Here is a 12,686-nt window from a genome sequence, read left to right as displayed (position 1 = left end):
AGGGACTCATGATATGTAGCAAGGAAAAAATATCCATAAACAACAACAAATCGTTGGCATTAAGCCTAGTTAGGTCTCATGAGAGAAAAACATCAGTTACACATTTGTATCTTAACAAAATGATCTTATTTGAATGAATTTACACACCAATCAATTATGTATGTGTTGTCAAATGTTTAGAAAAATGTTGATGTTGAATACATTGAAATTACAGTTGTGTTTTGTGTCTGATTCTGCCCTGTGTTAGAAATTATGGAAACTACAATCCTTAAATATTATATCGTTCCATGCTATAACTTTACTTTATTATCATCAGAACAACATAACAGCAGAAATTTGTCTAGTTTCTAGAGTTTCTAAGGTGTTACTGTTGATTGATTTAGTTTTTCTATATATTCGTTTTTCTACTCATTTTGGCTTTAGCTGCTCCAGCTTTTCTTTCCAGGACCTGTGATATAATTTTGGTCTATCAGTAAGAGTTTACTACTGCCACCTATTGCTTTGGAGGTACAGCGCAGCACAAATATTTCAAAACACAGCAAAAAGAAACTACATCGTAATTTTTTATTATTTTTTATTTTTTATAAATTTTTCAGTGTGAACATATCCTTGTTTTACCTGTATTAATTGTAATAAAATGTTTACAATAGTGTATGGATCACACAGATTCATTAAAAGTGGTAAATTAATCAGCTTTATGGAAGGTGGGGGATAGATGATAAAAAAAATACATATAAAAAAAAAACAGGAAAAAGAACCATCCGTATAGAATATTCATAAATTGGCCTGGACAACATAATGTGTAATAATCTGATATCTAACAACAACAAAAAAACATAAACTGGCCCTCAATAATAAAGTCTGTTTAGTGTCTAGTACTCCAGAGATCATGCATACACAACAGCAACATAGGCAAGAACTACAGTAGTGACAACAAACTGCAACAACATCAAGAATTTTTGGTCACAAATGTTCTATATTTACATTTAACAACATAACCATAAACAATCAAGAAACAATCACTGTAGGAAGTTTAAGGCCTTTGCTGTGCCATTCCACAACCAGGGAATATCCTCATTGTGTTTGCTGGCCATTTCTGATCTCTAACCTTTCCTTAAATGGACGGGAATTTCCATCATTGAGAAATCCTACAACCCAGCAGAATATAAGTAGAGTCAAATCAGTAGAATCCTCACTGATAAGTTACTCCACAATCTGTTAAGACTTCTTCTAGGCCTACACTCTGAAGCAGCTTTAAAGTAAGTTTGGAAGACCTGAAAAGTACGTAAATAATATGTAAACAATTTTAGGTTTAATGATGAACTATATGTAATTTATTTTTGTTTTCCTTTTAGACATCTGTAACCATGAAGTTGCTTCTAGCAGGAATTGTTCTAATTTTAATTGTGGAAACCAATGCCCAGTGGTACAACTTTCCTCGTGAAGCCGTTCAAGGTGAGAAAGCTTTTTAACATCTGAATAAATCATATATCCAGGATTACATGTTGTATAATGGCAATGACATGTTTGTTTGTTTTATTTAAATTATAGTAGACTTTTTATCAAATCCTGTCTGTTGTCCTGATCAGGAGCTGGAGATATGTGGCGAGCATACAGGGATATGAGGGAAGCCAACTGGATAGGCGCAGACAAGTACTTTCATGCCAGAGGAAACAGAGATGCTGCCAGCAGAGGAGCAGGAGGAAGATGGGCAGCTGAGGTTATCAGGTGAGAAGCAAAGAGTAGGAAAGCATTATCTGCATTTACATTATCGGCTGTTGAATATTAGTTTTTTTTCTCAAAAAGACAATATTGTTACTAAAGCTGCAGATGGATGTAAGAGAAATTTGGACACGGACATACACATTGAAAAATCTAAATGTGAATTACATTTATTCAACCTTTATTTTTGGAGGTCATTCCCACAGCCTTGCTTTTACTGAAATTGTTTTGTATCCTTCATGCATTTATCACTAATTTTATATATTTTGCCCCTCTAATCTTAAGAGTTTCCTGTGTTGGGCCTTTGGGTTTTGTCATCTGCTGATATTGATTGTCTATTTTCTAATTACAGTGATGCCAGAGAGTGGATGCAGGAACTATCTGGTCATGGTGCTGATGACTCTGCTGCTGATCAGAGGGCAAATGAGCATGGGCGAAGTGGAAAAGATCCCAACTTTTACAGGCCACAGGGACTTCCTGACAAGTATTAGTGCGAAAGCCATCAACTATTGATAATAAAACTATTAAAATAAATGTATACTGTTGGAGTTATTGACAATACAGCTACACTAGGCAGTGTTTTACACTGTCTATTGTAAACACACATTTAAAAGAGATGCTTTCTTTGGTCACATAGCCTAATTTTACCCTGGTAACTGTTCTGTTGTGTTTGTTGTTACCATACACTTCTGAGCCATGCACTTCTGGCTTCTCTTGCCTTTTGAACTAGCCATCATTAGCCTACTGAAAGAAGGCAAAAAAGACAAAGAAAGTTACTGAATGATGACTCAACAAACAATGCAGCATTGACAACATTATTTGACACTGGACAGTGTTAAAATCAACAAAATCATTCAATGACAATTAGAAAATAATTATAAATAATCATGTTTTATGAGCAAACCCCAAATTATAGACATGTACAGAATGTCCCCAATATATTGTCAAATGGTGGGCTGTGTTTCACTAATACAATTGGCTGCTGTCCTTTGTTTGTTCTAGTAATTTTAACTTTTCTGCAATCAAAAATCTATCACTTGTACATTTTAGCACACATGACTTGATTGCCATGTCATAAATTGCTAGTTTTTGAAAAGGAGTGAGAACTAATTCTTTAATGTTGCCTTACAGCGGGATTATGTCTGGTTCTCTGAGGCATTTGTGAATTGAATGTGTCAGATTTCATCCCTGTCCATCTGTGATTGTGCTATTGGTGGGCTACTCAATTTAGCTGTAATGTTAAGGCATGGCCACAAAGTGGCAATGCTGTGCTGTCCCTAACCTCCAGAATGGAACAAAACACATTTCACACTGCACAAGAAAATATATATTTCAGCACTTTGCACATCTTAAATTAAATTACATTTACCTCTATTGTAACTGAGAAATGTGAGCTGGATATCTCAAAGCCTGCTAGATAACACACTAGCCTACTCACAGAAGTGAGTAGGTCTGTGTTGTTGTTTTTTTGTAACTTTTAATGAACTGACCCTTTAAAAACATCCTAGAGATGATTTTAACAAGCTTGTTGCATAGTTTAAAGACATCCAGATTCTTCAAATATTTTCAAAGTTACAGCAATGATGAAGATGTCAACAAAGCACAGTGTGACTGGGTTCACACCCTCCTGAGAATTGTTCTAATCAGGCAAATAGGCTATCATAGACGATGGAATGGAGAATTTCAGATGTGGGGCTTAACTTATTTAAAAAAACATCCCACCTTTTAACCCATGTCACAAGTTAGACCACTTGTTTCAGGTCAAGATGGTAGCAGGAGGTGACATAAGTATAGTTAAAATGGTCTAGTAATGTTTTTTAAGAATTTGGAGATGAGTCACTTCCGGGTAGAATCTTTGTTTAGTGTAGCTAGCTGAGTGCTTGGATAACCTTAGCTAGCTAAGTGGCGGGATTGCTTAGTAAAAAGAAATTATTATTTTTTTATCTTTGAGGAATCTATAACAGTTTTTAACAAAGCGGTGAGTTTTGTAAAATAACTTGCGGGTTTTCTCAAAGGTTGGCATGTAGTTTGCATATTTCTTAAATGCATCGCGTTAATGTTGGCAAATGTTAGCAACTTAAGCTGCGGTAGTTTGCTTGCTAGCTAATGTTAATCATGCTAACATATCTAAACATTTATGCAGCACTACCTTTTATATTGTGATACTATGTCATACGTTGATTTGTAGTGTCAAATAAGTGCAGGAAAAAAGTACAGTAGCTAGCGTTGTTTCGAAATTATAATGTATTTATTATAAGTCAGTGGTCCCAGTTATATTTGAGGTGAAATGGAGGAGGTAACGGATTACTCTGTCCAAGTAACGGTCTAGTTAACGCTGCTTGGGTGGGGTAGCTCGTGCAGGCGTTGAAGTCACCGACCAGACAACTGCAGTGGGCTCGTTTTTATTTTATACTCGTTCCGGGGCGCCGCTGTCGGGCACTGTGCTCCGTACGCTTTCTGTCGGTGAAACATACACTGAGGAATGCGCGACCAGCCAGCACCATCCCTCACAAATCCCAAAAGGAGTCAACTTGATCAGCATATGATATTCTTCAGGTAAGACACATTTCTATTTTATTAATAATGCTTAAACATCGATGAACCCCGCTCTGTCAGCGAGGCGTTAGTCTTTCTCTAAGGCATCCGGAGGAGCGGTGGGTGGATGCTGATCTGCTCAGCCTGTGGATTTGTCCTCCGCATCAGTGTTAACAACAGGGCGATGAGCTTTGACCGAAAACGGTTATTGTTTTGAATGTGTTCCATATAGCCTTATTTAGACGGTATGAATTCCAGTAAAACTCAAGTTAAAAGATTAGAGCTGTAAGGTCTGTACACAACTATTTATACAATTATCGGTGATTCACCCATGCGCAGCCTAGTCTATACGCCTAAAATAATCGCTTGTAGTTATATTGATAAAGGCCTTTAGTGTCTCATGAGATGGGCAAGGTCATTCATTTTTAGATGTTTTTAATAGTACAATTTCTTTCCTGCATCATTTTATAACCGACACCTCAGGCATGTGCAGAGTTCTCTTTGTGTGAATGACAGATTCAACCCCTGATGTATACTCCTTTTATTTAATATACACCTTATGACCGCACACTTGTCTAACATTTAAATGACATATCCAGTTCCTCCCATCCATCGTGCTACTTCAATGATTGAAGTTAGGAACTGTATGAGGTACGCTACACTCTGCATCAAAGTCCACCACATTAGCCTCTGCTGAAAATACAAGTAGATTGAGAGCTAAATGTTGTGTAACGCTTGTAAGTATCTTAAATCTTATATTTGGTGGAGAAATTGTGTAATTTAGTCTCTGCTGTGTACCACTCTGTGCCAGTTCTGGCCACAGGGGAGGGCAGATGCTGACAGGCGTTGTTTAGCTGTTCATTGTTCAGAGGAAGCAGGGGACCGACTCACATTGCACTAAAATTATATAATAAGTTAAATGGGTAGTAGGTTGACTAGATAGAGGTGGAAAACCTATGCGCATATGAACAAAACATTAGCAATCACAAAGTATGTAGCCAATAAAAAATAGACAATCACTCACATCATAGCGTTTTTATAAGGGGTATTCTAATCTGAATGTGTGTATTGTTAATAGTGTGTAGACAGGGACATTGTTGACATGTTGTGTGACACCTAGAGGTAAGCTGTTAAATTGTGTGAACACTTTCGTAGAACTGATGCAAACAAAGAGTTAAACAGTGGGACAGAATAAAGATGGAAGAAAGGGCTTGCACAGTGGGGACTAGAGAACAGATACTGTAGACAGAGAGGGAGCAAATGGTTGTGTTGCAGCTGATGAAGAGGGTGATGACCAGCGCTATAGACAAGAGTAATGCATGGCTATTAGTAAAGTAAAGGGGCCCCTGGAGAGCCATGATGGAAACCTATAATGCCTTGCAGGAGACAACCAGCATGTTGACTTGTGTTGTGGGGATGCTAAGCTTTCTTTTCCAACCTTTTCCTCAACCTCTGTGCTCACTACCTCTGTGCTGTCCTTTTTCGCTCCCCTGTTTTGTCTCACCAACTCCGTAGCCTGGTTTAGTTTTCTGCATAGCACCTGCACTAAAGGACAAACACTCTCCCTGCAGCTTGCTGGGATCTTAACCGTGCTGCGGCCAGAGGATACTAAATTGGACTCCAGAGGAGGAAACAGAATAGGGGCAACAGCCGCCAGGCCTGCTGTACAAATTATGAAAGATAATAACTGTAAGGCAAATTAATTAATTAAATTTCCTATCAAGACTATATATCTTATTGCATTTGTTACGAGGGTCGGCTAAACAATTCAGCTGCCTTAGCTTTGTGGATGGCAGTGCCACAGGAAATTTGTGATTGTATAATATCTTCTTAAAAGCTTGGCTCTGCAAGCTATGGATTTCACATACCAAACATTTATGTTCTCTACTGTGTTCATAACATCAGTGTGGGCGTTGGTACATCACAGACAAGTATGCCCTTTGGCAAAAACAAAAGATTCTGAGATAATGAAACCCATAGACAAGGTGGGTGTTGATTTTCATGTTGCATACAACTGTCAGAAAGGCAATTGAAACTATGATTTATGATGAGCCTTGTAAGATTATGGGTGCTGCAGTGTTGTTATAAACAACTGTATTTCTGTAGAAGAACTTTGTTCTGTGTGATCAATTAGAGCAAGCACATTTCTGTTTAACACAGGATTAAACATGTAGGACGGGGCTGTAAATCACACTGATGTTGTGAATTAACTAGTAAACAAGCGTGATGAGGAATTACAGATAAGGGGCCAAGGTATAATTCACACTTTAGAGCTTGTAAATTAATCTGCTAGAACTTAATTTTACGTGAATGTAATTTTTTCCCGGTTTTATTTAGAGTAATTTACATTTAAAACAGAGAAACTGACCAAATGTTATGTTTTGATTTTGAACTACTGTGTGGGTGCATCTGATTACTATGGTCCTTAATGATGACAATATTGATTGTAAACTATTATTCAATTAATTATTTCCCATTTCAAATTTCATATTATCATAAAAGCCTATTACCATATCCCAGAGCCGAGATATCGTTAAAGTGCTTGTTTAATCACACAAACACTCAAACATTGTTTAATTAGAAAGAAGCAGCAAAATGTGAGGACATTTGAGACTTTAAAACCAGCAAATGTTAGTCATGTATCAAGAATAAAATGCCAAAGATATAAAAAATATCCATTTATTTTCTATTGTCTAACTAATCGACTGTTTAAGCACTAGTTTTGGACTTCATCAGAGATCAATACACCTCAGGAAATACTACAGCTGTAGCGAATACCATTTTTTTGAGCTTTGGTGCTTTTCAAAAGCTAATATTTAAAGGTTCCGTGGCAGCGGCGGGGCAAACATTTCCGACCGCAATTGAAGGCAGCTTCGGAAAAAAATAAGAAAATAAAAGGCGACCAAGCGAGTGATGAAGCGACTGCTTTGTTATTGCAGGACAAATTCATAAAACTTTATCAAATCGCCTGAAAACGACACCAGGCGGCTACAGTATAACCATACAGACCTCTACAAACATTAGACTGCTCGCTCGTAACTCAACATTTCTCCATCCTTGGCTGAGATGAACGACATAGCGCCGCATTAATAAGCAAGCGGCTAGCGGACAATTGTCAAGCAGATTAAGCCCAACAAAAGACCACAGGGAATTTCAGCCTGCAAGGACGTTAAAAAAAAATAAAAAAATCCAGAATATTCAAAACCCAGAATTGAAAATTGAATATCTACCCATCAAATCTATTTTTAAATATTTAGATCCATCCCTTGGAAATATTCCTATTCCACTAAGACCACCATGGCTTCTGTCATATTGTCCTATGAGTTGTTCCATTATTCACCGCCTGTGGAGGATTTATCTCCAGATGACATCATCACCTCCGTCAGTCTTTATACAGCTCAGCTTCACAAGCCAACACAGAGCTGTACAATATTATAAAAATCATTTCTTTCTTTATTTTCTTTACACTTCCCTCTTATACAAAGCTCTTATATTCCCATACAGGATTATTTGCAGAAATCAACCTGATTGTCTATTGCCCTGGCTTTGTTGACTCAGATCTGGGTCCAAGTGCAGATAAATACAAATTTAGAGGATTGTGCACCCTTGTCAGAGGTGTGCGCTATTTGAATGCTTTCTAGCTTTATGATGCAGTCAGCCATGTGAAGCTTAATTCAGAGTAAATCCAAGGCAAAAACTTTGTAACAGCCAGCTAGAATGGTCAATAGCGATACATTTAGAGCTGACAGATGCATTTCATCTCTACATGTACGGATTGAAAATATGCTGAACCTTTCAATCCATACTGGTTGTGTTTCATAAGGTAATTTTAAATATCTGTAACCTATACAGAGTATGTACTTCATCACCTTCCACTGCACAGCTTTGCTGGCTGTACCGTTTTCACTGTAAAAACTTTAATCTTCTGGTTTTCAGCTTGCCAGCAGCAGTTTTGTGTTTCCTTTTACCTCAGGGTTTATAGACTAATCACAGTTTACTGTTCATCACAAGAGGAAACAGCTCACTGGTCACTGCTGTTGTCTGAAAAACAACACAGACGGGACAAAGTGCACTAGTAAACTGGTAAACCTTGATACCGATGTATAATCGACTGCTTTCTGTTGAATTTTCCTCACGTTACTCTGTCCTCTGTGACTGTCTAAATCTAGAAACTAAGCTGCACGGTGCAGGGAACAACTCTGACCGGCACATGATCTGACAGTGGTTTACGGAGCGGTAGATTGGCTTTGCAAAAATACCCAGAGCAGTCTATAAAATGACGCATTTAAAATATTGCTTGATCGTGCAACTTTGGTCGTGGAAAGCCAAAACTGTGATTGTGATTAAAATACGATTAATTGTGCAGCCCTAAGTACAGCAATAAAACTTATTCAGAGTTGCAAAGTGACCAACCATCACTTTTCAGACAATGATGTTACACTTAAGAAATATCCACATTACATAAATCAATTTGACATTCATCTACAAAGTTGGCCTTTTGTGTTCACATTTGTATTCTATAATCATGGCGCATTGTATGAATGTGATGCTGGATTGAATCCTATTTTGTAAGCTTGATCTGACAATCTGACACAGATGTTGTTTTTATGGTTGTGTCTCTGGGTGATAACTGATCAAGAATATAATTTGCCATACTATAATAATACAACAGACCAGGCAGTATAACATTAACAGTCAGTTGTCTCTAAATAAAGCAATAATGTCCTGAAGGGGTTGGGTCTGCCCTTGTTGTCCAGCTCTTGACATTGTTTTAGTATCACACACATGAATACGACAGCCATATCAGTGTTGTTTTGACAGCGCTGTCTTATACAATTTTTCTTTGAAAGTTTGATCTGTGTTTCTGCCTCTGTTGTGCTTTGATTCCCTAAAACCTCACTAGACTACTTTTATCAGCAGACAAAGCTATCGCCAATAGTTTTCATCTACTGGATATTATCGATCGGAAGTGAAAGGCCAAGCGTTATTGTCAAAGTGTTGACTTTTGGCTCAGGGATATAGCATGCTACTTTTGCTCTTTACTAACAGGGAAAGGAAACATACAAAAATCCAGGTTACATTCTGGGTCATGCAAGGTCAAAGGAGGAACTGTTTCAACATTTGTTTCATTGTTTGTAACAGTTGGCAAAATGTGAGCCAGTCTCTGTATAGTGTGCAATGTCACTTTCAGGGTACTTTTTATTCAAAGACAAAGATTAAGGGAAAGATAATCTCCTCTGTGTCAGTGATAAAGCTGTAATCTAACTTCCACAGCAGCTGTCTTTGCTCTGTCATATTTCTTTTCCAGTTTTCCTCTCTCATTGTCAACAACGGCTCTCTGTCCTGCTGCAAAATCCATTAAGGTTTGAAAAGGTGGTCTCCAGAATACATCAAACACCTTGCTCCTTTGGCATTCTCCGGCACATCAGTGACCTGCACCTTCAAGTAATCAATACTGAAGCAGTGACGCGTTGAGGCATGAAGAGGTTTGACACTATACTGAGTCAAGTGTGAAGGCCAAGGCCCCATTATCTCTAGCCCATGGTCCTCAAAACATACAGGTAGTTTACTAAATCTTTTTTGACTGTCCCCCTACTAAACAAACATACTATTATCGTCACTGCTACCCCGGCCACAGTTTCATAATGAACCGAAAATATTTTTACACTTTAGTAATAATAACATTAAAGATCTCTTGTGTGTGTGTTTTGCTCCAAAGTTCAGTCAGTCACGCCACAAATAAACACCAACCAAGACGCCTCCACCACGCTGTGCGCTCACACACAGGTCTCCAAATGTATTATTTATATTTGTTTATTGTACTGTTTTATCGATGTTAAAGTGTATTGAAGGAAAGAAGAAAAAAAGAAAAGAGAGAAAAATAGGAAGTTATTCCAAACTTTTGAACGTTTGTGTATTTCTCTTTTCAGCATGTCAATGTGGAATTATGGTATGATACTACGTGAAGAATGTGTTCTTTCAAGCCATTTCCTACTTAAATGTTTGAATAATGAGTCTGTGAACATTAAAGTTTAAACTACAGATCATTTTTTCCAAGTACGGTCGTGTCCCCTAGAATTAATGAGGTGATGCTTGCACATCATTTTACCTCTCCTTTATGGCATGTAAATGGGTCCAAATCAGTTTCACACTGACAAAATCAGGTCACATTGGGAGGAAAGCAAAATGGTTAAGAAAGAAAGTGAGAGAGGATGAAAGAAACCCTTCTCCCACAGTGCTTGGTGAAAGAGAAACCCATTCATAGCTGCATTAATCATGGGTGGCACTAAAGAATCCCTCCAAGGTGACACCCAGAGAGAGAGAGAGAGAGAGCATTGAAAATAATCTTATTTGTTAACTGGATCCATATGAATCAGTCGTCTTTCCCTTCAAAGTTAATTCCTATGTGATCTAGCTCTATACATTTTATAATTTAAATATCTGACTGTAGTGAGGTCCAGCTTTGAACATTTATCTATTAACCCAATTCCACAACCTGTAGCAATATTTCAATAATGAGATGAGTAGCATATTAATGGTAAGTGAGTATGCCACCATCTAGTCTCTGAGTTTCTTTTCTGATAACATCATCTTCTGGTAATTTACTCAAACTGTAGAAAGATCCTTTGAAACCTACAGAAGACATTATACAACTGTGGAGTATTACTCCTTTTAAAGATAAAAAATTAAAAAGATCATTTAGCTTCAGAGCTTACTTAAGTATTTTATCAGTTTGAAACATGAAACTGGATCTAAAATGTAACCCAACTCTAAAATTGATCAATGACTTTTGTGTAACAAGACAACAGTGTGCATGAACATGAAAAATATAAAGCATAAATATAGCTGCAAGCAGCAGTCCAGGGCTCTGAGCCAGTGTGTATCAACCAAAATAGATCTCAGATACAGAGAGGACATTCCAGTACCGGGAGAACAAGCTGCAGGATGTGTGCCAGGTGCTGTTGACATGATCATGAAGCGCAGAGACATGCACATAATAGTATTTACTGATAAATGTAATAGGGAGTTTGAAGTTCAATCAAATGCTTTTAATGCGTTATTCACAAAGGCTTCCTTTCACCTAACAGCCATTTCTGCTCTCACTTACTTTCTCAAAAATGAGTCCATTATCTGTCAGGACAGACCGAGCAGGCGTTAGTTCTTTATCCTTGATCTTTTACTGTTTCATTTGCAATTTACAATTGAAGCCATTTTGTTGACGTTTTAATCAATGAGGTACAAAGTGATTTTCCAACATAAGGGTTTTCAAAGAAGCATTTTGTTTACTTTAACTTTTCATCATTAGTTTGGCTTTTATGGAGTTTATGTCTTCTGAAAACTTGTCATATCAGTGTGCATGCACATATTTGCAGGCCCTTCAGGTAGCAAATTTGAGATGGCAACTAATTATTGTCAATTTCCTCCAGATTTTGCCTTTTTATATTGATTTTGAAATGTATGCATACAAAAGATGAAGATGCAGTCATTCACTATGCATGGTATCTACAGTAGTTAGAAAACCTGGAGTTTCAGAAGATTTAACCTAATCCGCAAACACTTGTCATTATTAGTTTTCTTTTATTTGTGGGTTAGTGCTAGCGTGTTTATGCATGACCCAAACATACCCATTTTACCAACCCGCCTGCTGCGTTGTAAGTCATAACAGGAGTCCTCTCCCTTGGCATGCTGTCACTTATGTCATTACTTCGGCTTAAGATGTATTCAACAAGCCAGCTAATTAGCTATGGCCTTTGTTTGAGAAGCAGCGTGGCATTAGTATTTAGATGTGCAGAGAGCCTCACCTCCTGCTGTCATTCTTGGGATGTGCAGACAAATTCACAGCTGGTGAATTTCTCTCAATACCATTCAAAGAAGCCCTGCCTATAAAGGTAAATGCATTTCCACAAAAAAGTAGCATGCTCTTATTCAGGCATGGCTAATTTAAATCAGGCTGAATCTTGAAGGTTTTTGGAGTACCTACCAACCTCTGGGCCAATTTTCCCATACAACGTTTGTTGATTGACAGCACAGATGTTTGTTTATCATTTGTGTGATAAAGCCAATGGAGAGCAATCCAATGGTGATTTTATCTACAGTGTTAAAGAAGCATTGAAAGATGGGGACCATGCAGATAAAAGAATTAGGGAAAAAAAAAGAAAAAAATAAATTAAATTAAAAACGTGTTATTTAAAAATAAAACGGGCCAAAAATTAGGGCCAAAAATAGTATACAAATTATCAGCATCTGCATGCTATTAGAATTTCTTCAGTTCCTCTGCTGAGGGGAACATTTTTATGGTTAAATGAAGACCTTATATTGCAAAATCTCGGTCTCCATGAAAAATTCATGGATCAGTATAATTGCACTTGATCCTTAGGGATGTTCTCCATGATATGGAGAAAATCAAATATCTTTTACCAAATACATCG

General features: G+C 37.4%; 2 protein-coding genes across 4 annotated transcripts in view; both read left to right on the top strand.

The window, feature by feature from the left end:
- The first annotated feature begins 1,110 nt into the window (after positions 1-1,110).
- saa (serum amyloid A) lies at positions 1,111-2,257 on the top strand. Its single transcript, XM_034896904.1, has 4 exons — positions 1,111-1,259; positions 1,356-1,455; positions 1,590-1,728; positions 2,075-2,257. Exons 2-4 carry the CDS (start codon positions 1,368-1,370, stop codon positions 2,211-2,213), a joined length of 366 nt encoding a protein of 121 aa, XP_034752795.1. The 5' UTR covers positions 1,111-1,259; positions 1,356-1,367; the 3' UTR covers positions 2,214-2,257.
- A 1,767-nt stretch (positions 2,258-4,024) lies between these two features.
- Positions 4,025-12,686, top strand: part of apba2b (amyloid beta (A4) precursor protein-binding, family A, member 2b) — a 59,007-nt gene continuing 50,345 nt past the window's right edge. The window contains exon 1 of one of the 3 annotated variants that reach the window (XM_034896312.1): positions 4,025-4,278. The gene's annotated coding sequence lies outside the window, so the exon portion shown is untranslated. The remainder of the gene's footprint in view (positions 4,279-12,686) is intronic. The other 2 variants (XM_034896557.1, XM_034896389.1) reach the window with 2 other exon arrangements.

Source organism: Etheostoma cragini, chromosome 1, assembly GCF_013103735.1.
Source record: "Etheostoma cragini isolate CJK2018 chromosome 1, CSU_Ecrag_1.0, whole genome shotgun sequence".
NCBI classification, from domain to species: Eukaryota; Metazoa; Chordata; class Actinopteri; order Perciformes; family Percidae; genus Etheostoma; species Etheostoma cragini.
Note: the sequence above shows the minus strand (reverse complement) of the source record. Positions and strands in the feature narration are given on the sequence as shown.

Bases quoted from the DNA above. Each gene is read 5' to 3' on its own strand.
- saa (XM_034896904.1), top strand. From the start codon at position 1,368: ATGAAGTTGCTTCTAGCAGGAATTGTTCTAATTTTAATTGTGGAAACC. The intron at 1,456-1,589 runs GTGAGAAAGCTT...TGTCCTGATCAG, and splicing joins TCCTCGTGAAGCCGTTCAAG to GAGCTGGAGATATGTGGCGA. The intron at 1,729-2,074 runs GTGAGAAGCAAA...TTCTAATTACAG, and splicing joins TGGGCAGCTGAGGTTATCAG to TGATGCCAGAGAGTGGATGC.